Source organism: Balaenoptera physalus (genome assembly GCF_965194825.1).
Source record: "Balaenoptera physalus genome assembly, chromosome: 2".
Lineage (NCBI taxonomy): Eukaryota > Metazoa > Chordata > Mammalia > Artiodactyla > Balaenopteridae > Balaenoptera > Balaenoptera physalus.
In genome coordinates, this window is record NC_138883.1 from 13,184,330 (window position 1) to 13,207,528 (window position 23,199).

Here is a 23,199-nt window from a genome sequence, read left to right on the forward strand (position 1 = left end):
GGGAGGGAGGGTCTTCTAACACCAGGGGGATCTAGAGAGCCCATGAAATACCCAACAGAGTCAGGAAGGTCCAGGGATTGACATTCTCAGAGAAAATTTGAGCAGGAATTAGGGGATTTGTCCTTGATTATCCAGTAGTGGCCAAGAAGGATGAAGCCTTCAAATGAAGTAGGGCCTTCTTCCTCTTGAGATTCATGGAGTGTCTTGAGCTCTGCAGCACATTGTTGCAAATCCACTCTGGGACTTAACTTGGCCACCTCCCCTCTGAAGACAGAACTCAGCCCTGCAGTTTGGAAAATATCAGTCCCTGTCCTTGGACACAGGACCCCTTCTACCCCCTGAATAGCTGCTCCCCACGGTGAGGGAGGGCTTGATCAGTCCCCTCATCACTAGTGAAGATTGCCAAAGCAGGAAGGCCTGTTGTACCCACCCCTTGGGGGGCTCTTCTTACTGTTTGGGTTGTGTTTGGGGAGCCCCACATTTAGTGATCAGCCTTTTTAAGCTGGAGCATCTTCTCAACAGTGGCACCTCCATGTTTATCATGAAGGATTAAATGCATCCTGTTAAAACGTAAATTTGGTTTTAGTCACTTAATCCTTCCCTGGAGTCAGATTCCTGGAGTCCTGGAGTGCTCTGGAAGAATCGATCCTTCTTCCAAACAGACTAAATAAGGATGTTATTGGGGATTAAGACTCCTTTCTTTCCTAAGATAAAAGGTGGAAGAAAAGGTCCATCTGGTTTGGACTGAAGGCGGCAAAAGCAATTAGATTCCTTTCTCATTCACCACTGTTGCTTAGTAAGATGAGGGCTCATCTTCCTGTTTATACACACTGGTCTGTGGTTTGGCCAGACAAGTGTGGGAGAAATTTTCAGCACAGAATACATCTCCATCTGCTGCTTTTCTCTGGCTGGTACAACCAAGAAACAGCCAGAATCTGGACCTCCTTGGTTCAATGCTTTTCTGAAAAATGTGCTTCTTGCAGCTCATGATTCTGCAGCCTCCAGGAATTCATCTGGCAAGATGATGGTCTTTGATGGCAATAACCCTGGGGTCACAGTGGTGCCCAGTGCTCTGGGGAAATGGTGTGTCAATTCCATTTGCTTTAATTCAACAACTATCAGAAAGACGTTGGTAGATCAGACATTAGATATCAGTGTTAGAAAGTCCTGCAGAGGTCATGATCTCCAGTTCCTTCCCTATGAATTATCCCCTGTATATCTGCCCAAAATGACAGCCCAGTTTCTCTGCAAATACCACCAATGACACCAATTCACTACAATCCAAGACAAGTTATTCCAAGGTTGGGCAGAAAATCTTAACTCCTAATGAGCCAAAGTGGAACCACTTTTCCCACTGGCCTTAGTTCTGGCCTCTGGAAAGACATGACCCTTTAGGTACTGGTATTTGAAGAAAATTCTCACATCCTACTTCTCAGTGTTAAATCTCCAAGCTTGTATTAGACAGGGCTGGATTATACTGCAGTAACAAATATACCCCCAAATCACATTGCCTTAAAACAATAAAAGTTTATCTCCTGTTCATGCAAAGTCTGACGAGCAACTACTTTCTGGCAAGTCTTTTTCCCAAGTGATGGCAGTGATTCAGGATTTGTCCATCAAGAGCTTCTATCATGGGGTCTTCCCCTTCCATCCACATAGGCAGGGGAAGCAGCACAAAAAGAATCTCACAGGGGGGTTATGGCCAAGTCTGGAAGTAGTTGGTATCCCTGCTACTCACATTCTATTGGCCAGATCCCAGTCACATGGCCCCAACCTAACTACAAGGGAGACTGGGAAATGTAGTTTTCCTATGTATGCAGGCAGAGGAAGCAGAATTAGTGAGCATCCAGCCAGCCTCTGACATACAGATCTTCAAGCCACCTCCACTTAGGGTTTGAGCATTCACCTTCTTGTACCTCATCTGAACAATGCCCACTTCTTCAACTGTGGTGCTTGGAGCTGAAGTGAGACAGTCTGTCCAACCTGCGCTGGGGAGAAAGGGACCACCTACCTCACTGTGCTTCTACTGACGTAATGGCCTTTCTGGCAAGCACATCACATCACTGACATATACTGAGTTTATGTGAATTGCTGTTAAGCCACATCTCCATCCTGCCTAGAGCAGTGGTCTTTTGAATCTGAGAGTTAGACTCTGTGGAGCCAGTGGAACCCACATGGAATGGGCAGAAAGTAGTAGAATGCAGTGGGCTGGACTAAGGTGGGGCTGGCGGTCAGCAGGGCCTGTGCAATGAGAGGAAGGAAATGACCTCAGAGGATTGCCTTGCCCAGCTGAGCAATGAGGGGGGCACTTGGCCAGAGGATAGCCGGGGGTTAAGGAGCCCTGACACCCTTCCTGGCTCGCTTAACTTCTAATCCCACCTGCAGAGTCTGTGGGGCATGTGCACGTTGATGTGCCCAAGGTCTCCAGCCTGCCCTTGAACGCCCACAGAGCATCCCAGGTACTGCTTACCAGGATTCTCTCTCAATATTCCTAGAAATGCCCAGGAATGCTCACACGCCTCAGGAATCCATCCTGGTGGATACCCCAGCCCATCTCTCACCCTGGGCCTCCCCGCTATTCCTGTAGGTCACCTCTTGTCCCCCTGTAACCAGCTTCTCGAGGTCAGAGCCATGCTTACCGTGCCACCTCAGATGTGGACACAGGCCTTCTCCAAAGGACAGCCAAGACTAGAGTGAACTTGAGCAAAACTTTACTAAAGGCCTAAGCGGGAATCATATTGTAGAGAGAAAAGCATAAAACTGGATCCTAGAACTCAGAGCTCCAGTGGTCCCTGGGCTGGATCCTGCTAAGGCATCTTCTCCTGGCCCTTTCTTGTACCTTAGCCCCTGCCACAGGGCCACAGGCCTGTGTCTCCCTGCAGGGGGACCTGTGAGTGCTTTGCTCCAGAACTAGGACCTGTACTCTCAGCCTTCTTTGGGCTCCACCCAGGTCTTAGCCTCTTTCCCAAGTGACTTAAATCTCTCCCCATAAACTTCTGCCCACAGGGAAGATAACCTATTACACAGTCAGGCTTCAAACTTCTCCATGCCAGAATAGAATTCTGCTATTACTACTGCAAAACCAAAGGCCCATTAGTGTGTATTCCCCCAAAACATGAGTCAGAAAAGTCCTGGGAGCCTTAGCAGATGATGTTTCATCTCTCTCTCGCCATCAAGATTTCAGCAATGCCAGGATGCACTCTCAATCAGAGGTCCCCATTACATGGAGCTCTGCAGACCCGAATCAGGGACACAAACTGTAACTGGAGGAGACCTGGTCAGTGAGGCTTAGAGCTGAGGTGGGTTCACCGATCTGTGAGGTCACAAATGCAGGAGGACGGTGAGCACACTACAGTGGCCCTGATGCCACACCAGCAGGAGCACAGACATGTAGGTGGGGACGCCCCACCAGAACGACAAAGGGATGTCAGGCCAGCACCCACCCCAGCTACTTCTGGCCAAAGACTTCACCGCACCGTGTGTAGGGAGCATTGGACGTTAACCCCAGATCACTGAACTACACACTTAGGTTTTGCTGTTGAGTGTACAATTTAATTTCTATAGTATGTGTTCCATGCCTTACAACGTATGCCCCTAAAAGAATCAAACTTGACATGCTTAAGGACATAAAACAGGCACAATAAACATTTGCGGCCATAGCTGGGAAGCAGGACTACTATTTCTGAACTCAGGTCCAGCTGCTCACTGCTCAAAAATCAATACTCGAGAGACAAGTGTTGGTAGAAATGGAAAACGTTGCTATTAATCAGAAAGCCTGCTATCTGGGGAGAAGGTGGGCTACTGTCCCCAAAACCAGCACCAAAGATTCTTCTTGGCCTTGAAAGTTTTTAAAGGGAAAAGGGAAAGTAATCTCAGTTAATCATTGAGATAGAGGATCAAACTCATTGACATGTCCCACTGCGTGAAAGGCTCGCTGACTCCTTGTGATCTTTCTTTAGATGCTACCTCATTCACATAGTTTGTTCTTGAGATTACTGAAGGGGAAGCTAGAGAAGAGATCTGGTCATCTGTTAATTATTCTTCATTTTTACTTCTTTGATCTACAGAAAGAACCAACAGCTTAGGCATGGTATTGTGTGAGCAAAAGATTTGAAAGGTGTGCTTGGGCCAGAGATGAGTAGAGCAAGGGGGTGCCTGGTTTAAGGTTAGTTACAATATAATTTTGCTAAAGTGACAAGACAAAAGCTCTTTCCTGCCAAAAGCTGCTTACATTACCCCATCTAGATGATCCAGCACAAGATACTGTACTGGTTCAATACGTGAATGTAATGGGACGTGGTAATTCCGCTTTGGATTTTGTCGGGGAATGTACAGTGGGAGGTTGTGAAGGAGATAAGGGCAAACCAATGAGCTGTCCAAGAGGACTCTGTGAGTGATCTAAGCCCTGGAAGGTCCTGACCTACCCCCCGGGCTCCGGGAATGTGGCTGCCCTTCTATGCAAGGAGGGCAGAGTCTGGCTCTGGAGTGGGGGGTGAGCAGGTAGGGAGGAGGTGGGAGAGGTGTCAGGCTCTGCGGCGGGGGATCAGGATGTAAGGGGGTAAGGGAGGGGGAGGGGCACAGGGGAAGTGATGGAGATAAATCTTTTGCCTCAATAAACAAAATGTTGTTTGAAAAAGAGAGCATTTCGAAGGTATAAATATTTTGTTGGTGGTCGTGATGAGTAAACCTTTAGTGAAGCCCCAGAGCTTCGTAATATACACTACACATTTGTACATTTTCCTGTTTCTTAATTAGCCTGGGGGATTATTCAGGACCCTCTGTGTCTGCCTGGAAGTTCGTTGCTCACTGGCGTCCCCATTAGTGATTGGTCAGAAGACTCTCAGAGCAGACCGCGTGAGTGGCCTGAAGAAGCCAGGGTGAGGAGGTTGAAATCAATGCCTCCTGGCACTTAGGAATAAAAGCCAAAACTGGGGGCCCCAGAGGACTGTTTTCCTCGGTCCACATCACCTGCATTACCTGCCGCCCCCAACCCCGACCCAGGAGGTGGGCACGCCGTGACCCAGGCCAGTGTGGAGCACGTTGCTCACCCAGGGCCAGTGTTTATTTGCAAGGCTGTGGTAGAAGAAAGCCGGGGCCCTCAGGGAACTCCTCCCTAGATCCTTCTAGTACGCACCCCCCCATGCCTGTAATGTGCACGGTCACCCTTGCGCCATGGTGATGTCTACCAGCTTCTGGCTCATCTGGGCGTGAGTGCCATGGAAGGGCAGGCCGCCACCTCCATGCCTAGGGTGCCCGAGACTCCGCTCCGGACTCCATGCTGCACCAGGATGCCCAACATTTTTTCTTCCTGGAAAGAAATGGGGCAGAGATAGAAGCAGTGGAGGGGGAGGAAAAAGAAAGAAATACATACGTTTATAAGTGGAAAAAGAACGTTTGACTTGACATAGTCTCTTTTTTAAAAATGAAATGTTGGTTAAAAATACTAACACCACTGGAAGACTCATAGTGAAAAATAACAGTGTCCTACATCACACCTCATGGGCTCCCCAATCCACTCCCCAGAAGCTGCTACTTTGAACAGTTTGGGCTGTTCCTTCATGTAACTAAATAGTATGTTTTTTATGGAAATCTGCATTTTCTTTACAGACACTAAAGATTCACTTCTGCAGGGGCAGCTTGGCTACTTCCTGCCAACGTAGCCCTGCCCAGCTCTGCATTATCTGCCAATGGCCTTCGTGCCAGGAAGGCCCCTGTTCCTCCTGAGAGTTCCTCCTCACTATTAGCCTCTGTTAGCCCTGTTGCAGTCATCTTCTAGACTTTACCCGGTGCGGTTGTGGGAGAATCTGGAGGGAGCAGAGGCAGGGAGAAAATGCAACCCCACCCTGGGCCCAGCAGGCAGAGTGGTTTAGAATCAGACAGATCTGACTTGGGTCTTTCCTGGCAGGTGTGTTAACCTCTCTGTGCCTCAGTGTCCCCATTTGTATAATGGGGAGGTGGATGATAATAACAATGCCTCCTTAGAAGGTTGTTGTGAGGATTAAATGAGAAAATGCGGGGCTTCCCTGGTGGTCCAGTGGGTAAGGCTCCGTGCTCCCAATGCAGAGGGCCTGGGTTCGATCCCAGAACTAGATCCCGCATGCATGCTGCAACTAAGAGTTCACATGCCGCAACTAAGAAGTCCACATGCTGCGACTAAGAAGTCTGCATGCCGCAACTAAGAGTCCGCATGACACAACTAAAGATCCCACGTGCCGCAACTAAGACATGGCGCAGCCAAAATTAATTAATTAATTTTTTAAAAAAAGAGAAAATGCAAGTAAAGCACCTAGCATGGTCCTTGGCACACAGTAGGTGCTCATGAAATGAGGTGGATTATTATTGGCAGGGCTGGGTCCCCTGGTCTTTAGCCCAGAGCTTTCTTCCTTTGACTTGCTGATTTTTTTAAAAAAGTGATCTGATTTGCTTCCTTCTATCTCCCTCCAAAAACAAGGTGCCAAAGAACAACTTGTCTAAGCCACTAAGGTGTCTGTCCCTTGTTGAACAGTTCAGGTCCCCCTGAGGAAGGTGGGTCTTAGGTGAAGACACAGGAGAGGATGGTGCCCGAGGGGCAGAAGTCAAGCACAACCTCCTTCTTCTCCTCTACAAACAAAGGAAGGGGACAAAGGGATCTAGAGCAGGAGGATCACGACAGACCAGAGAAGAGTTCTCATCTTCCTGCTCAGGCATTTGCTCATTCATTCCATCACCCACCAAGTTTTATTGAGCACCTGCTTTGTGCCAGGACCTGAACCAGGGATACAGTGGTGAATGTGACATGGTCCTTGCCCCCCACACTCCCGAGCGCGTCACATTCTAGATGACTGATCAGGCAGGCACAGTCCATGGGGATCACAGCACAGAGCAGGGGCCCCCAACCCCATTTATTGAAGTGGCTCAAGAAAGACTTTCTGGAGGAGGGGCAACTAGGACCACAGGTGACAAGAGCAGGAGTGAGCCAAGCCGGGGGCTACGGGGAGCACTCACTGAAAACTTTCCAAAACAAGGGAGAAAGTGTTGGCAAGTATCACCTAGGACCTGTCTCTACTCGCACCTGGCCTGAGAACCTGCATTTCCACTCTTCCCTGGGGCCCTAGGTAGGAGGGAGGCCCAGAGCATTTCCAGGCATGCCCTTTGTCCAAGAGCCCCTTCCCAGGGGTACCCAGCCCAGAATGGCATGTTCCATCAATTGTTTGGACTTTATTCTCCCATTTCTCTTCTCCATTGGGACATATCCTCTCTTTATGGGACAAGGCTTCTGGGACCACAGGGCCATTTCCCCCAAGCACACTACCCCCACCATTCACATCCTTCTGGGTCCAAGCAGAGCCCTGGGGGTCCTCAGGGTGCATGAGATCAGTCAACAGCTTAGGAACTGCCTGGCACTCAGCCTCCAAGAGCCACAGGGACCAGCTGGGCCAACGGTGACAGCCTGCAAATTCCCAGGAATCCCTAAACGACTAGACCATCTTCAAGGAGGCCCCACCAAGAGGAGGTGGTGGGGCGGGAAGGAGAACTGACCAGGGAGTTGCTGGAGACAGAGGGCCTGGGGGCTGCCACACCAGTCCAGGCTGAGACAGTGGGGCAGGAGGAGAGGGACAGAGGACTGAAGTGGGCAGAGGCAGCAGGGCCTGGGGCCTAGTTCATTGTGGATGCGGAAAGAGGCCCCAGGATGACTTCTGGGTGTCAGGGCTGAGTGTGTGGGTGGTCACTATTGATTCATGCTTGGAGCATAATGGGCTGATTTTCAGGTGATGCCGCTGTTCAGAGTGGGGTGGGAGAAAGGGGCCTCCTGGGAAGTTGGAGCTGTTCTGCATTGTGGTCTTGGTGGTGGCTGCATGGAGGTGTACATGTGTAAAAACTCACCCGCTGTACACTGAAGCTTATGTGCTTTACTCTGTTCGTTATACCTCAATTTAAAAAATATAAAGAAAGTGGAGTGGGGTGAAAGTGCTGGAAGAGAATGGTAGCCAGGATGAGGCCAGAAGTCATGTTCCTGCCTCTCTGTATCATCCATCCAACCATTATCCATTAATCTATCAGGCTATTCATTCATCCATCCAGCTAGCCAGCCTACCAGCAGTCTGTCCATCCATCCATCCATCCATCCATCCATCCAACCATCCATCCATCCATCCATCCATCCATCCTTAGTCCCTCCTGTAAGGTGTCATCAATCAGCTCTTGGCTCCTGATAAGCTCTGGGAAATGTCCTCCAACAATTTGTTTCGCCCTCAAGTAAAACCCCTGGGGCACAGCCAAGGGCCAGAGTGGGCAGGGTGTGCCCTGGATGGTGGTGGCCACCTTCCCTGGGCTCCTCAACCTGGTGCCCACTCCTGCTACAGTCATGATCACATCCCCTGAATATGGGAGGCCCTTCTTATAAGCAACACACAGAACAGAGATGAGGGACATTCCTCCGCTCCTACCCAGCCAAACTTCACCAAAACTCAGGCCACAGCTCTGTCCGGCATCTTTTGATGACCCAGGCGTCCCCATGGAGTGACGCACTGAACTCCAGTATGACGACTCTAGTTATCCCCTGCACAACGCACTGCTTCATGTCTCTGCACCTTCGCTTCTGGGAGTCCTGCTGTCTGGAAGGTCCTTCCCACCCTTTCTCACCTGGCTCCTTATATCCTACTCGCCCTCCAAGACCCAGTTCCGTGCCACCTCTTCCAGGCAGCCTTCCTTGAGCTCTCTGAACGAGCCAAGCACCTGTTCTCTGTGTCCCCACAAGCAGTGTGCACAGTTCTATCCCAGCTCCTGAAATTACCTCCCCCGTGGACCCTGGGTTCTTTACCCCTCACTATCTCCCAGAACAAGCCTGGGCCTGGCCCAGAGGAGGGGCTATACAAAAATGTGTTTGTAATTTTGCTTTAATGATGTTCCCTTTTATTTTCTTTATAAGGGCGGTACATTATTAATATATTTATGAAGACTGGGTGGAAATGTGGAAGGAGAATTTCCATCCCCAGAGGGTAAGCGTGGGGCTGCGTGAACTTGTTTGGCTGGGTTCTGTCTTTTGTGTCTGCATGAGTCAGGAATCATGTGTGAGGCGGCCCTCTGAGTGTTTTTTTCCAATTCAGATCCAGGAAGTGTAAAGAAAGCATAGAAGGATCTCTGGGCCCCTTTAGGGCAGACCATTTCCCCTGAAAATGTCACTTCAGCTGCGCGACTCCCCCTTTCCCCTCCTCTCCTGCACCCTGGCATGGCCAGAAACTAGGAAACTACTGAGCCACATCAGGAAGAGCTCAGAGTATGGAGTCAGAGAGCCTAGACTCAGCTCTGCCTCTCCGCTGTGTGGCTTTGGGCAAGCCGCCTTCCCTCTCAGAGCCTCAGCCCCCTCCTCTGTAAAGTGGGGATAACAAACCAATCGGGGGAGAAATGGGGGCGGGTGCAGGAGGGAGACAGACACAGAGGCAGAAGGAAAAAGGGAGCAGAAAGGGTGCGAGACAATGTAAAAGAAGGACAGGAAGGAGGCAGGGAGGGGCTCTGGATGCAGACGCTTCGCACAAACGAGGGGCCCCAGGACCTCAGCTGCTGGCTGGCTGGGGGACCTGCAACTGCACTGGCCCCACCTCAGCTGCTGTCTCCAGGCTCAACGCTCAGGAACCTTCCTGTCTCCTGCATCGCCTCCCCATCTCCCCACGCCAGCCTCTGCCACGACGCTGAGAACCCACCGTCTCGTCCAGGGTCTCAAATGTGGTCCCCACAGCAGAAACATTGCCTGAGAACTTGTCAGAGACGCAGATTCTCCAACCCATCTCAGACCTACTGAATCAGGAACCCTGGGGTGGGCCCCACTGTGCGCTTTAAGATGCCCCTGAGGTGACTCCTGCTGTCTGGAAGGTCCTTTAGATGCCTCTAAATTTGCAAGAATCACTGCTTTAATAAAGCACGGCATTCATTCATTCATTCATACACTCATTCATTCAACAAGGATTTACCAAGCACTGGGTTTCCCTCCACTAGTTGCTGGGAAAGCAGATACGAAAGACCTGGTTCCTGATTTCCAGGAGGTTTTTTTCGTTTTGTTTTTTCCTCATTTACCAATCTATGCCTTTGGTGGGGGATAAGACTGGGGAAGCCTTAAGTTGCATGAGACTACTTGGACTGTCCGGGAGTGGCCTTGTGGTCAGCCTGATGGAACTCGAGAAACCCCTCCCCGATGCTGACCCGCTCCCTGTGTCCGAGAGCTCTCTCCTCACAGGCTTGGGCAGTAGCTCTGAGGAGAGCAAGTTCTTCCTCACATTGAACCAGAACCTCTGCCTTCTGGCCTGCTTTTGTCTCTCATGCGGTGGAGGAGGGTATCTGTGCCCCTCCCCCAGGAAGCTGTTGAGATCTCAGGCCCCCCAAAATCCTCTCTCCAGCAGGCCAAACACCCCAGCTCCCTCTGCTGTTCTCGGGGTGTCCCCAGGCCTCCCACCCTCCTGCCTGCCTGCCCTCAGGCGAAGTTGTCGGCTCACAGGTGAAGTCACCTGTGACCTGGGATTTAGATGTAAAGTCTGGGCTTTGGGCCCCATTTCCCGTGATCCAGTTACTCTGGAGAATTCCCCTAGAAGGTGCCTGGTAGAGGTTGACGCGCCACCAGCTTCTGTCCGGGGTGGGCGGGTCCCAGCTCTGCGAGGAGCACCTGCTGGGGAGGGGGTTTGAGCCTGGAATCGGTGTCACGAGAGCCGTGGGAACCGAGGCCTGAGGTAGGAACAGCCGAGTCTCCAGGGGCCCATCTCGCTGCTCAGGGTCCAGGATCGGGAGCAGAATGCTGGAAGAATTTAGAGGGCTGGCTGGCCTTCTCTCTTTTTGTTTTCCCTGCACGTATATGTGAGTTCACATACGTCAGCCATGCGTGTGCACGTGTGTGTGTGTGTGTGTGTGTGCGTGTGTATGTGTGCGTGTGTGTCCTGCCTCTGCACTGGTCTATGGGGAACGCCTGGAACTGCACACAGCCCTTCACAGTTGGCTCTGCAGTCAGAGGAGCTCCCTCAAAAGCCACCCAGTGGGACCCTGGTTCCTCGCTCAAAGCCCTCGCGTGGCTCCCTATCACTTCTCAGGTAGAAGCCTCAGTCAGGAGTCGTGGTTTGCTTGGATCTGGCTAATGTGACCTCCCTCTGCCAGGGGTTCTGGCTAATGTGACCTCCCTCTGCCAGGGGTTCTTAATGGCCCCAGACGACTTGGAGACTCTGATGAAACCAGGGATTCTTGCCCAGGAAAATCCATGTATGAAACAATTTTGCAAACTGTTTCGGAGGACTTGCGGACCCCCTCTGTGTGGATGCTGGGGTCAGAAGCCCTCCTCTGCTCCTATCACACCCTGGCTTGCTGCCGTCCACCTCAAGAGCAGTCTCCCCAAACCAGCGCTAAGCTGGTCCCCGTCTCCCAGCTTCTGTTCCCGCCGTTCCTCCTGCCCAGATGCCGCCCCTTCCACTGGGTTTATCCCTCCCAGCCTTCAGCCCACAAGGTCCTCTTCCCACCTCGGGCCCCCACACCTTAGCACCGTGTAGGATGGCTGACGCTGCCAGCGGAGGTTTCAGCGCCCTTGCCGGGTTGTAAACTCCTTGGAGGGAGATGCTAAGGACACCTACAGCTACCGCTATGAAGTGCCTACCATGGGCAGGTATTCTGTTCTTCCAAGAATGCTGACTGCCCCTATTTCACAGAGGAAGATAATGAGGCTCAGAGAGGTTAAGCCACCTGCCTAAAGTCAAATTAGAAGGAAAATGGTCATTTATATGAGCTCTTTCATAATGATTTAGAGTCACTAGTAGGTCAAAGTCCAGTCCAGTGGTTGCCTGGTGGGAGACCTTTGTTTCAAGGCAGGCTCTGCCTCTGGCTTCTGATGCGCAGCAGTGGTGCTGGCCCCTGGCTTATGGATTGAAATACCGCGTCTACTCCTCATCCGGGGAAAAGGTTGCATCCATGAGAGTTGCCTGCTGGCCTACGTTACCTTAGTGGTGGATGGGAGGGCCTGAGTCCAGTTCTGTTCTCCAGGTGCTCTGAAGGGCCCAACTGCCTTCCTCAGATAACGTCTGTGGACCTCACATGAGTTCAGGATGTACAGCGCACAGGCCAAGGCATAACCTCCCCAGTTAGAAACGCCTGGAACAAAAAAAAAAAAATTCCATCATAGGATCGCAAAAGTCATGTCATTTGCCTGGGAGGAAGAAATTTTCCTCTACTCTTCTAGGTTCTTCTGGCTGGTCTAACAATTAAATTGACATGAGACAGATTAACAGGAGAAAGTTAAACAAAAGTTTAATAACACGTATACACAGGAGAAACCCAGGAGAACAGAGAAACTCACCAAAATGGCTGAAGCCCTCACCTTAAATACCATCTTCAGCTAAAGAAAAAAGGATTTTAGGGGCATTGGTTTGGTACCAAACCAGTAATCAAAGACCTAATAAAAACAACATAGGAAATTATTTTGATAAAACATAAAATCTCTTCTTTATAGGCAGACTAATGAAAGGTAAAGAAAAACATTTTATAAATTATCAAGAGGAGACTTTTGTCTTCTTAATACAGAGAGAAAACAAGATTCTAATTTTGTATCAGCTTACTCTTTTTTTTTTTTTTTTAATTTTATTTATTTATTTATTTATGGCTGTGTTGGGTCTTTGTTTCTGTGTGAGGGCTTTCTCCAGTTGCGGCAAGCGGGGACCACTCTTCATCGCGTTGCGCAGGCCTCTCAGGGCCTCTCACTATCGCGGCCTCTCTTGTTGCGGAGCACAGGCTCCAGACGCGCAGGCTCAGTAGTTGTGGCTCACGGGCCTAGTTGCTCTGCGGCATGTGGGATCTTCCCGGACCAGGGCTCGAACCCGTGTCCCCTGCACTGGCATGCGGATTCTTAACCACTGTGCCACCAGGGAAGTCCAGTTGTACTTTTGAAAAGGGCTTTTTCCCTTTTTTCCCCCCAGGTTCTACTGATTGATTCCCCAGGCTCAGTCTCAGGTGACTGTGGGCTCTGCTTACATTTCTGATTTTGTAGAGATTACAAGACAAAGACAGGTGCTTTCAGTTCCACAAAGACCTGGGCTACTGCCTAAATGATATCAAAAGGCTGATCTGCTCATCCAACTATATTTTCTTTAATTTGCTTCTTTGTATCAGGGAGAAGATTTCCAATTAAAATGGAAATCAAAAGATTTCTATGTTTTAGAACTTCAGAGATCAATGCATCATGCCTTCAAAAAGTCTGCACAAGGTATCCAATAAAGGCCCTCTTTATGAGTGCTCAAGTCAACCCCAGACCAATTCACCCGAGGGGCAAAAAGCCTCCACCATTGCTCCTATCAGGCCCCAGTATCAGCGCCCCCCCCCCCCCCCCCCCAGTTTTCATCTCACATTGTGCGGGCTCAGGCAACCCTACTGACTCTCATTAGCATGTCTAATTAACATTGCCCAAAGGGTGGATTTATGTGCCCTGTCTTACAATACCAAGCAGTGGAAACATTCCCCAGGGAGACGCAATGTCTACCCCGACAATACAATCAGGCAAAAGAGACATAACCACCTTACATAAAGCCCATTCAAACATTGCAATTTTCTTACAAGCTCTCACCTCAATTTCATCAACTCTTATACCTTTGACCATAGCCTCCATTAGGACCCCATCAATAAGTCTCAGTCTTACAATACTGGGTAGGAGAAGTGTTCCTGGCCAGACATAGCATCCATTCCCATAAAGCATTCCAGCAACGTTGTTTAACCTCTTCATATAACACCCACTCAAACATTCCGACTTTTATAATCTTATCAACTCTTGTACTTTTTACTTTTTTCAATCTTGTTGTAGCCCAAATCAGGGTTCCACTAATGGGTTTTGGTACCACAGCTTGTAAGTTTCTGGCATCAAGGAGTTCCAGAAACTTCTCTCCATCCCCCTGCCATCTCCCTACTCTTGTGTAAAAGGCTTTGGGTCTGCCATGAGGGGTTGAGCCAAGGGACCCAGGCCCTTTTGTCAATCTTTAACTCAATTAATCGACCTAATTCTTGCCCCAAGTGATTGTTGGTTAGGTTTCTCATTGTAATTTTTGCCTTCCAGTTTAAAAAATTTCTACAAACTGGAGTAAGTAGAGTGGACTTGTTTGGGGCCCTTTAATGTTTTGGGGATCAAAGGGCATCCCTTTGGCCCATCTAATCTTAGATATTGCTGTATTAAAAACCTTTATTTTAATCCCATCAATGTCCATTTTACTTATCCCATTTCTTAATAGCCATCTGAAGATTTCCATCCTGCTGGGACAAGTCCCGTGAGCCTTCTCTTTCTGATTCCTCTTTATTCTGCAACTTTCAATATTTGCTTTATTTACCTTCTTAATAACCCTTTAACAAGTTCTACCTTTTTGGGAAGAGTACCTTGACTTTCCCCTTGGTTTCTTCCCATTCTCTTGTTAATTAACCGAATGCTTTCATTAGCATCTGTAAGACCCATGAGGGGAAGCTGAGACACCAAATTTGATAAGGCTTCCCAAATCTTTTTTGTTTTGTTTTGTTTTTTAATTAAGGAAGTTCTTAGGGTTAGCCATTATATTTTTTTGTTTCCACCTTTTAATTTGGTCTTTCCACAGGTGCCAATAAAACAGCTGTTTACAATGAGAGTTCTCTAAAAAATTTACCAATTTAGAAGTTTTTGCAATTCAAAGGATCCATCACCTGCTATTGACGAATAGTATCTTAATAGCAACACAAACCAATAAGTCTTTTTATGCCTTAACCGTGGATGAAAGAGGCATCCCACAAGAATGTAAAGGACACAGCCCTAACAAGATCCAGAAATTTCACTCCCCAAAATAGTCTAAGAAAGTGGAGACTTTTGTTGCATCACTAATAAAGCAACAAAGGTTGAACAACGAAGGCCCCTTATAGACTGGACCCTTTATGACAAACTCCCCTGAGAGCTGGTGTGGCCACACAAAGAGGCGCCAGTCAGAAGCCTGGGTTGTTACCTGGGCTTCTGACCAGTTAGTTGGCTACAGCTGCTCAGAATCCCAGTGTATCTGACTGCGAAATGCGTACCAGTATGTGTACCCTTCTGATGGCAGAGACCAGAGAGAGTTTTCTCACTGGTCAGCAAACCAAGCTCTTCAGGATGTATAATAAGATGGAAGGAAAAAACTCATCCAGTTTTTTTTTTTCTTATATGTACATTAACAGCTTTAAGCTAAGTCTTGGGTTTCTTGGAGCCAAACTAATACCTAAGAGGGATGTACTGTGGGGCTGAGGATTGTGAGGTATTTTACAGTGTACCTCGTGATACCGAAATTTTCTTGAGGTTGGTGGGTGACCTAGTATTGATCTAACCCATTCCATGACCGACGTACCCTTTCACGAGTGCCTACTTGAGGTGGTGAGTGCCCTGAGGGCCCTTAAATCCTCAACCCTTGCCCACCAGTGGTGCAGCTGTGACTTCCAAGACATTCCTTAGCAGTAGCTCTTATCTCATGCATATTAACTCACCGTGTGCATAGTTTGCCTAAATAGACAGTGGTCTGGTGAGACTAGCAAACTCACCAGTCTTCGGGGCCAGCCTAGACAACAAGCTTAAAGGACGTACGCCTGCGTCCTACCCTATGGAATTTCCTTCTTATGACAAACAACACAATAGAGAGATAAAGAAAAACAATAACCATCTTTGGGAGGAAAAGGATCAACAAATCAAGAGTACTCTGCCAGTTTTCAAAACAAGAGTCTCTGGGTCCAAGGAACTAGCTCCATAAATATTTCTCCTGTTAATCTAACTTTAGAAAAGCAATAAAGGCCCCCACTACACCTAGCCCGTATTCTCTGCAGATACCTCTGGTTATAGCTCTATTCTGGGAACAGGCCCTTTAACTAAATTCTTTATGCAGTTAAGGGGGAGCTAAAAAGAAAAACTTCCCGAGTCTTCTGTTTTTTTAAAATCATCATCCTCTGTACACCTGAAACTAACACAACATTGTAAATCAACTATACTCCAATAAAAAGTTTTTAAAGATCATCCTAAATTAATCCTCATGACAAGGAGACAGATTTTGGGGTCACAAATTTTGCTCCCCAACAGGTTCATCACCCTGCCTCTAAGCAGCAGAACTCAATGGTCCCAAGACCAGTGGCACCTGTAGTACCTGGGAACTTGTTAGAAACACAAATTCTTGGGTCCCAGCTTAGACCTACTTAATCGAAACTCAACAAGGGAATAGGGGAGCAAACTGAGTTTTAATAAGCTCTCCAGGTGATTCTGATTCAAGTTAAAGTTTGAGAACCATTGCTCTAAACCATCTGGGTTATGCACTGTTAGTGACCAGAAGAGAAGAACATTCAAGCTATAACCCTAGGAAGCCATTCCAGAACTCTCCCTTACGGCTAACCTGAATCCCTCACGCTGCATGGAAGCCCACCATCAGAGGGGTTAGGTAACAGCTCCATCATGCTGTGTTGCATCACTTCTTCTTGTGCTTAAAGATCACTCCTAGGTCAGTCAGAAGCCAAAAGTGGGTTTGTACTGAGTATAAGAATTAGAAGCCAACATGCAAAACGAAAAAAATGCTGATTGTGCTGTGATGAGATGATAGTATTTCTGTCCTCCGTCACCCTTCAATACCACCTTTTGAGAATGTCTATAGTATTGTTACGTCATCTTTTCAATTAAAAAAGTGAAAGGTATGCTGTATTCAAGCATGGCTAGATCATGCATGGCTAGATCATGGGATACATAGTAGAGATCAGGGAGATGAGGCTGAGAGGGTCCCCAAGACCAGGAAAAGGGACTAGACTTCAGCCCATATTTAGGAGCCTGTTCTGGGAGGCCCCCTGTGATGTCCCACTGCAAATTTTGATCTCTATAGGCACCAAATAGCACAGAAGAATACACCTTTAGGGCCAAGGCACCATTTGCTTGTGGACCCTGTCGTGGGTTTTTTCTCTTCTCAGTTCCATCATACCTGTCTGACTATGGCTGGGCCTGACACGTTGCTGACCAGCCCTGGTGTCAAGAACCAAGGATGGAGTCAGCAGGGCTTCTGTGCCTCCTAATTCACTCTCCTTGGGAGATCCACTACCTGCCTACTGCCCCCTCTTGACTGCCCCTCTTGGAAGAAGAACAGCAAATCTGCCGTGACTACCCAGCCCAGGGCCAGCCTGGATGACTTTGAAAAGGCTTCGTCTAATCCTCAGAGAGACTCACTTTCTGCGTGAGGCCAGCGAAGCTTGGAAATAAGAGCTGCCATCTCCTTACTGATTCCAGAGCCCTTGATCTTTCTTGTCTTTGCTGAGCTGAAGGAGCAGACAAACTTCTCTGCTTTCAGGCCCCAGCAGCTCCCAACCCTAATTGCATGGGCCCCTTTCCATCTCTCTCAGCCCCAAACCACAGATTTTCATCTGAAACTCTCATTCCAGATAACAGCCCCTCTCTCCCCACTGCCACCTGGGATCACCTTTTCTCTTTGGGGAACTTCACCTGCTGCTAAAATCACATCAGTGATGCAGTTGGCCAAACCCTTGAGATTTGATCAATTATACAGAGAACCTACATTCTGGGTGGCAGATAAACTTGAGGAAATCTGAGGACTTCCAAAGAGATTCCCCAGAGGCTCCCTTCCACTGAGATCCAAGACCCCAGGATAAAGGGGACTAGTAAATAATAGACCTGCCGGCAGCAAGCAAGCTTGGCACACCTGAGGGGTAGGGTTTTTCTGGGTGTCCCAGCCGAAAAACTAACCCAGGGCGGAGACCAGAGACATAAGATGTTGAACATCTTTCCGTATCCTTACTTGCCATCTGTACGTCTTCTTTGGTGAGGTGTCTGTTCAGGTCTTTTGCCCATTTTTAAACTGGGCTGTTTATTTTATTATTAGTGAGTTTTAAGAGTTCTTTGTATATTTTGGGTAGCAGTCTTTTATCAGAAATGTCTTTTGTAAATGTTTTCTTCAAGTCTATGCCTCGTCTTCTCATTCTCTTGACATTGTCTTCTTCAGAGCAGAAGTTTTACATTTCCTTCTTTCAGTTTTATTGAGATATAATTGATATACAGCATTGTATAAGTTTAAGGTGTAAAGCACAGCGATTTGACTCACAAACATCATGAAATGATTACCACAAGTTTCGTGAGCATCCATCAACTCAAATCATCTCATATAGATACAAAATTAAAGAAACAGAAAACAAGTTTTCCTCATGATGAGAACTCAGGATTTACTGTCTTAACAACCTTCACTTATAACATACAGCAGTGTTCATTATACTTATCATGTTGTACATTACATCCCTAGTGCTTATTTATCTTATAACTGGGACTTTGTGCCTTTTGACCACTTTTATCCAATTCCCCCTCCCCCTACCCTTTTTCTCTGGTAACTACAAATCTGATCTTTTTTTCTGTCAGTTTGTTTGTTTTTGAAGTGTAATTGATCTACAACACTATGTTAGTTCCTGGTATACAACATAGTGATTCTGTATTTCTATACATTTCAAAATGATCACCGCTGTAAGTCTGGTTAATATCTGTCACCATACAAAGATATTACATAATTATTGACTATATTCCTCAGACTGTACATTTCCTACCCATGACTCATTTATTTTTTAACTGGGAGTTTGTACTTCTTAATCTCCCTCAGCTATTTCTTTCCTCCCCAACCCCCTGGCAATCACCTATTTGTTCTCTGTATCTATGACTCTGTTTCTGTTCAGTTATGTGTGTTCATGTGTTTTGTTTTTTAGATTCCCCAAATAAGTGAAATCATACAGTATTTGTCCTTCTCTGTTTGACTTATTTCACTTAGCATAATCCCCTCTAAGTCCATCTGTGTTGTTGCAAATGGAAAGATTCCATTCTTTTTTATGGCTGAGTAATATTCCATTATATATATACCACATCTTCTTTATCCATTCATCTATTGATGGGCATTTAGGTTGCTTCCATATCTTGACTATTGAAAATAATGCTGCAATGAACATGATGGGGTGCACATATCTTTTCTAATTAGTGTTTTAATTTTCTTTGGATAAATACCCAGGAGTGGAATTGCTGGATTGTATGGTAGGTCTATTTTTAATTTTTTTCCATACTGTTTTCATAGTGGCTGCACCAATTTACATTCCCACCAACAGTGTACGGGGTTCCCTTTTCTCCACATCCTCGCCAACACTTGTTGTTTGTTGTCTTTTGATAATAGCCACTCTGACAGGTGTGAGGTGATATCTCATTGTGGTTTTGATTTTCATTTCCCTGATGATTAGTGATGTTGAGCATCTTTTCATGTGCCTGTTAGCCGTCTGTATATCTTCTTTTAAAAAAAAAAAGTCTGTTCTGGTCCTCTGCCCATTTTTTAACCATGCTGTTTGTTTGTTTTTTTGATGTTGAGTCTTGTGAGTTCTTTGTATATTTTGGATATCAACCCCTTATCAAATATATCATTTACAAATATCTTCTCCCATTCAGTAGGTGCCCTTTTGTTGACAGTTTTCTTTGCTGTGTAAAAAATTTTTCGTTTGATATAGTCCTATTTATTTATTTTTGCTTTTGTTTCCCTTGCCTGAGGAGAGAGATGCAAAAAATATATTGCTAAAACTAATGTCAAAGAATGTACTGGCTATGTTTTCTCCTAGAAATTTTTTGGTTTCAAGTCTTCCATTTAAGTCTTTAATCCATTTTGAGTTTATTTTTGTGTATGGTATGAGAAAGTAGTCCAGTTTGATTGTTTTGCATGTAGCTGTCCAGCTTTTCCAACACCATTTATTGAAGAGGCTGTCTTTTTCCTATTGTATATTCTTGCCTCCTCTGTCATAGGTTAATGGACCATATAAGTGCGGGTTCATTTCTGAGCTCTCTATTCTGTTCCATTGATCTATGTGTCTGATTTTGTGCCAGTAACATACTGTTTTGATTACTGTAGCTTTGTAGTATAGTTTGGGGGGCTCTCCAAGATCAGCAAGTGGGTCTGATCCAGGCTTCTTTCAAATTGCTGCTTCCGCCCTGGGTCTCAGAGTGTGTGGTATTTTGTGTGCTCCCTTTAAGAGCAGAGTCTCTGTTTCCTACAGCCCTCTGGCTCTCCCGAAAGAAACCCCATTGTCCTTCAAAGCCAAGCATTCATAGGGTCTTCCCAGTGCAGGATCCCCAGGCTGGGGATCCCGAGGTGGGGCTCAGACCCCTTGATCCTTGGGGAGAAGCTCTGTAATTGTAATGATCCTCCCATTTGTGGGTTGCCTACTTGGGTATAGGTCTTGACTATACCACATCTTCACCTCCCTTCCCATCTCATTGTGGTTCTTTCTTTATATCCGTAGTTGTAGAAGATCTTTTCTGCTAGTCTTCAGGTCGTTCTCACTGATAGTTGCTCTGTAAATAGTTGTAATTTTGGTGTATCTGTGGGAGGAGGTGAGCTCAGGGTCTTCCTACTCTGCCATCTTGGCCACTCTCCAGAAGTTTTTAATTTTAATAAAGTCCAGCTTATCAATTTTTTCTTTCACGGATCATGTGTTGGTGTTTTATCTAAAAAGGCATCACCATACCTAAGGTCTAGGTTTTCTCCTATGTTATCTTCTAGGAGTTTTACAGTTTTGAATTTTACATTTAGGTCTGTGATCCATTTTGAATGAACTTTTGTGAAGTATGTCCAGTTGTTCCAGCACTATATTTTGAAAAGACTACCTTTGCTCCTTTGTTAAAGATAATTTCACTTTATCTGTATGGGTCTATTTCTGGGCTCTCTATTCTGTTCAGTTGATTTGTCTATTCTTTTGCCAATACCACACTGTCATGATTGTTGTAGCTTTATAGTAAGCCTTGAAGCCAGGTAGTGTTAGTACTCCAACTTTTTCTTCTTCAAAATTGTGTTGGCTATTCTGGATCTTTTGTCTCTCCATATACACTTTAGAATCATTTTGTTGATATCCACAAAATAACTTCCTGGGGTTTTGATTTGGATTACATTGTGTCTATAGATCAAGTTGGGAAGAACAGACATCTTAACAATGTTGAGTCTTCCAATCCATGAACATGGACTATCTTTCTATTTAATTCTTTGATATCTTTCATCAGAGTTCTGCAGGTTTCTTCATCTAAATTTTGTACATATTTTGTTAGATTTATACCTAAGTATGTCATTTTTAATCAAATTTATGGGCACAGAGTTGTTCATGGCATTCTTTTATTACTCTTTTAATTTCCATGGCATCTGTAGTGATGTGTCCTCATTTATTTTTAGTAATTTGTGTCTTCTCTCTTTTTTTCTTAGTTAGCCTGGCTGGAGACTTATCAATTTTGTTGATCTTTTCAAAGAACCAGCTTTTGGTTTTGTTAATTTTCTCTATTGATCTCCTGTTTTCAATTTCATTGATTTCTGCTTTAATTGATATTATTTATTTCCTTCTTTGGATTTAATTTTCTCTTCATTTCCTAGTTTCCTAAGGTGAACACTTAGATTACTGATTTTAATATACACATTTGATATAATAAATTTCCTTTCTTTCACCGCATCCCACAAATTTTGATAAATTGTATTTTCATCAAGTTCAAAATATTTTAAAATTTCTCTTCAGATTTCTTCTTTGACTCATGTGTTATTTAGAAGTGCTGTTTAATCTCCAAGTATTTTGGGATTTTTCCAGCTATCTTTCTGTTACTGATTTCTACTTTGATTCCATTGTGATCTGATAGCAGACATGTTATGATTTCTAGTCTTTAAAATTTGTTAAGGTGGTATTTATGGTCCAGAATGTAGTCTATCTTGGTGAATGTTCCATGTGAGCTTGAGAAGAATGCATAGGCTATTGTTGTTGGATGAAGTAAGCCATAAGATGTCCATTATATACAGTTAATTGATGGTGTTGCTGAGTTCAACTATGCCCTTACTGATTTTCTGCCTGCTGGATTTGTCCATTTCTGATAGAGCTGTGTTAAAGTCTCCAATCATAATAGTGGATTCATCTATTCTTCCTTGCAGTTCTATCAGTTTTTGCCTGATACTTTAGGAGTATGCACATTAAGAATTTTTATGTCCTCTTGGAGTATTTACCCCTTTATCATTATGTAATGCCCCCTTTAACCCTGGTAACTTTCCTGAACTGTTCTGAAGTCTGCTCTGTCTGAAATTTATATAGCTACTCCTACTTTCTTTTGACTAGTGTTAACATGGTATATCTTTCTCCAAACCTTTACTGTTAATCTATACATTTCTTTATATTTAAAGTGGGTTTCTTGAGACAACCATATTTGTGTCTTGTTTTTTGATCCACTCTGACAATCTCTGTCTTTTAATTGGAATATTTAGACCATTGATGTTTAAGGTGATTATTGATATGATTGGATTACTATCTCCCATACTTGTTGCTATTTTCTATTTGTTGCCCTTGTTCTTTTTCCTATTTTGTCTTTCACATTTTTTCTGACTTTCATGGTTTTAATTGAACACTTTATATGATGCTATTTTCTCTCCTTTCTTAGCATATCAATAATACTTCTTTAAAAAAAATTTTTTTTTTAATGGTTGCCCTAGAGTTTGCAATATATGTTTACAATGAATCCAGGTCCACTTTCAAATAAGCACTTCACAGGTAGCTCAAGCATGTTATAATAACAAAATATTCCTAATTCTTCCCTCTCATCACTTGTATCATTGCTGTCATTCATTTCATATATATATATATATATATATATATATATATATATGCCCATATATACACATAAGCACATATTATTGAACACATTGTTGCCATTATTATTTTGAACAAACTGTTATCCATTAGATCAATTAAGAATAAGAGAAATAAAAATTTTAATTTTGCCGTCATTTATTCATTCTCCAATGCTCTTCCTTTCTTGTGTAGATCGAGTTTCTGACCAATATAATTTTCCTTCTCTCTGTAGAATTTCTATTTTTTTGTTGTTTTAAATATTTATTAAATAAATAAATATTTATTTATTTATTTGGTTGCGCCAGGTCTTAGTTGCAGCAGGCGGGCTCCTTAGTTGTGGCATTCAAACCCTTAGTTGCAGCATGCATGTGGGATCTAGTTCCCTGACCAGGGATCGAACCCAGGCCCCCTGCATTGGGAGCACGGAGTCTTATCCACTGCACCACCAAGGAAGTCCCTAGAATTTCTTTTTAAAGATTTTTTTTGATGTGGACCATTTTTAATGTCTTTATTGAGTTTTTTACAATATTGCTTCTGTTTTATGTTTTGGTTTTTTGGCCTCGAGGCATGTGGGATCTTAGCTCC

The 23,199-nt window shown here is 45.4% G+C and overlaps 1 protein-coding gene across 1 annotated transcript in view; it reads right to left on the reverse strand.

Annotated features, from left to right (window-relative positions):
• Window positions 1–63: 63 nt before the first annotated feature.
• The window catches only part of DGLUCY (D-glutamate cyclase), a 99,097-nt gene continuing 75,961 nt past the window's right edge, over window positions 64–23,199 (reverse strand). The window contains 3 exon segments of the mRNA XM_082450893.1: window positions 64–5,233; window positions 5,236–5,308; window positions 11,945–12,096. Coding sequence (XP_082307019.1) covers window positions 5,160–5,233; window positions 5,236–5,308; window positions 11,945–12,096 — 299 coding nt within the window. The 3' untranslated portion in view covers window positions 64–5,159.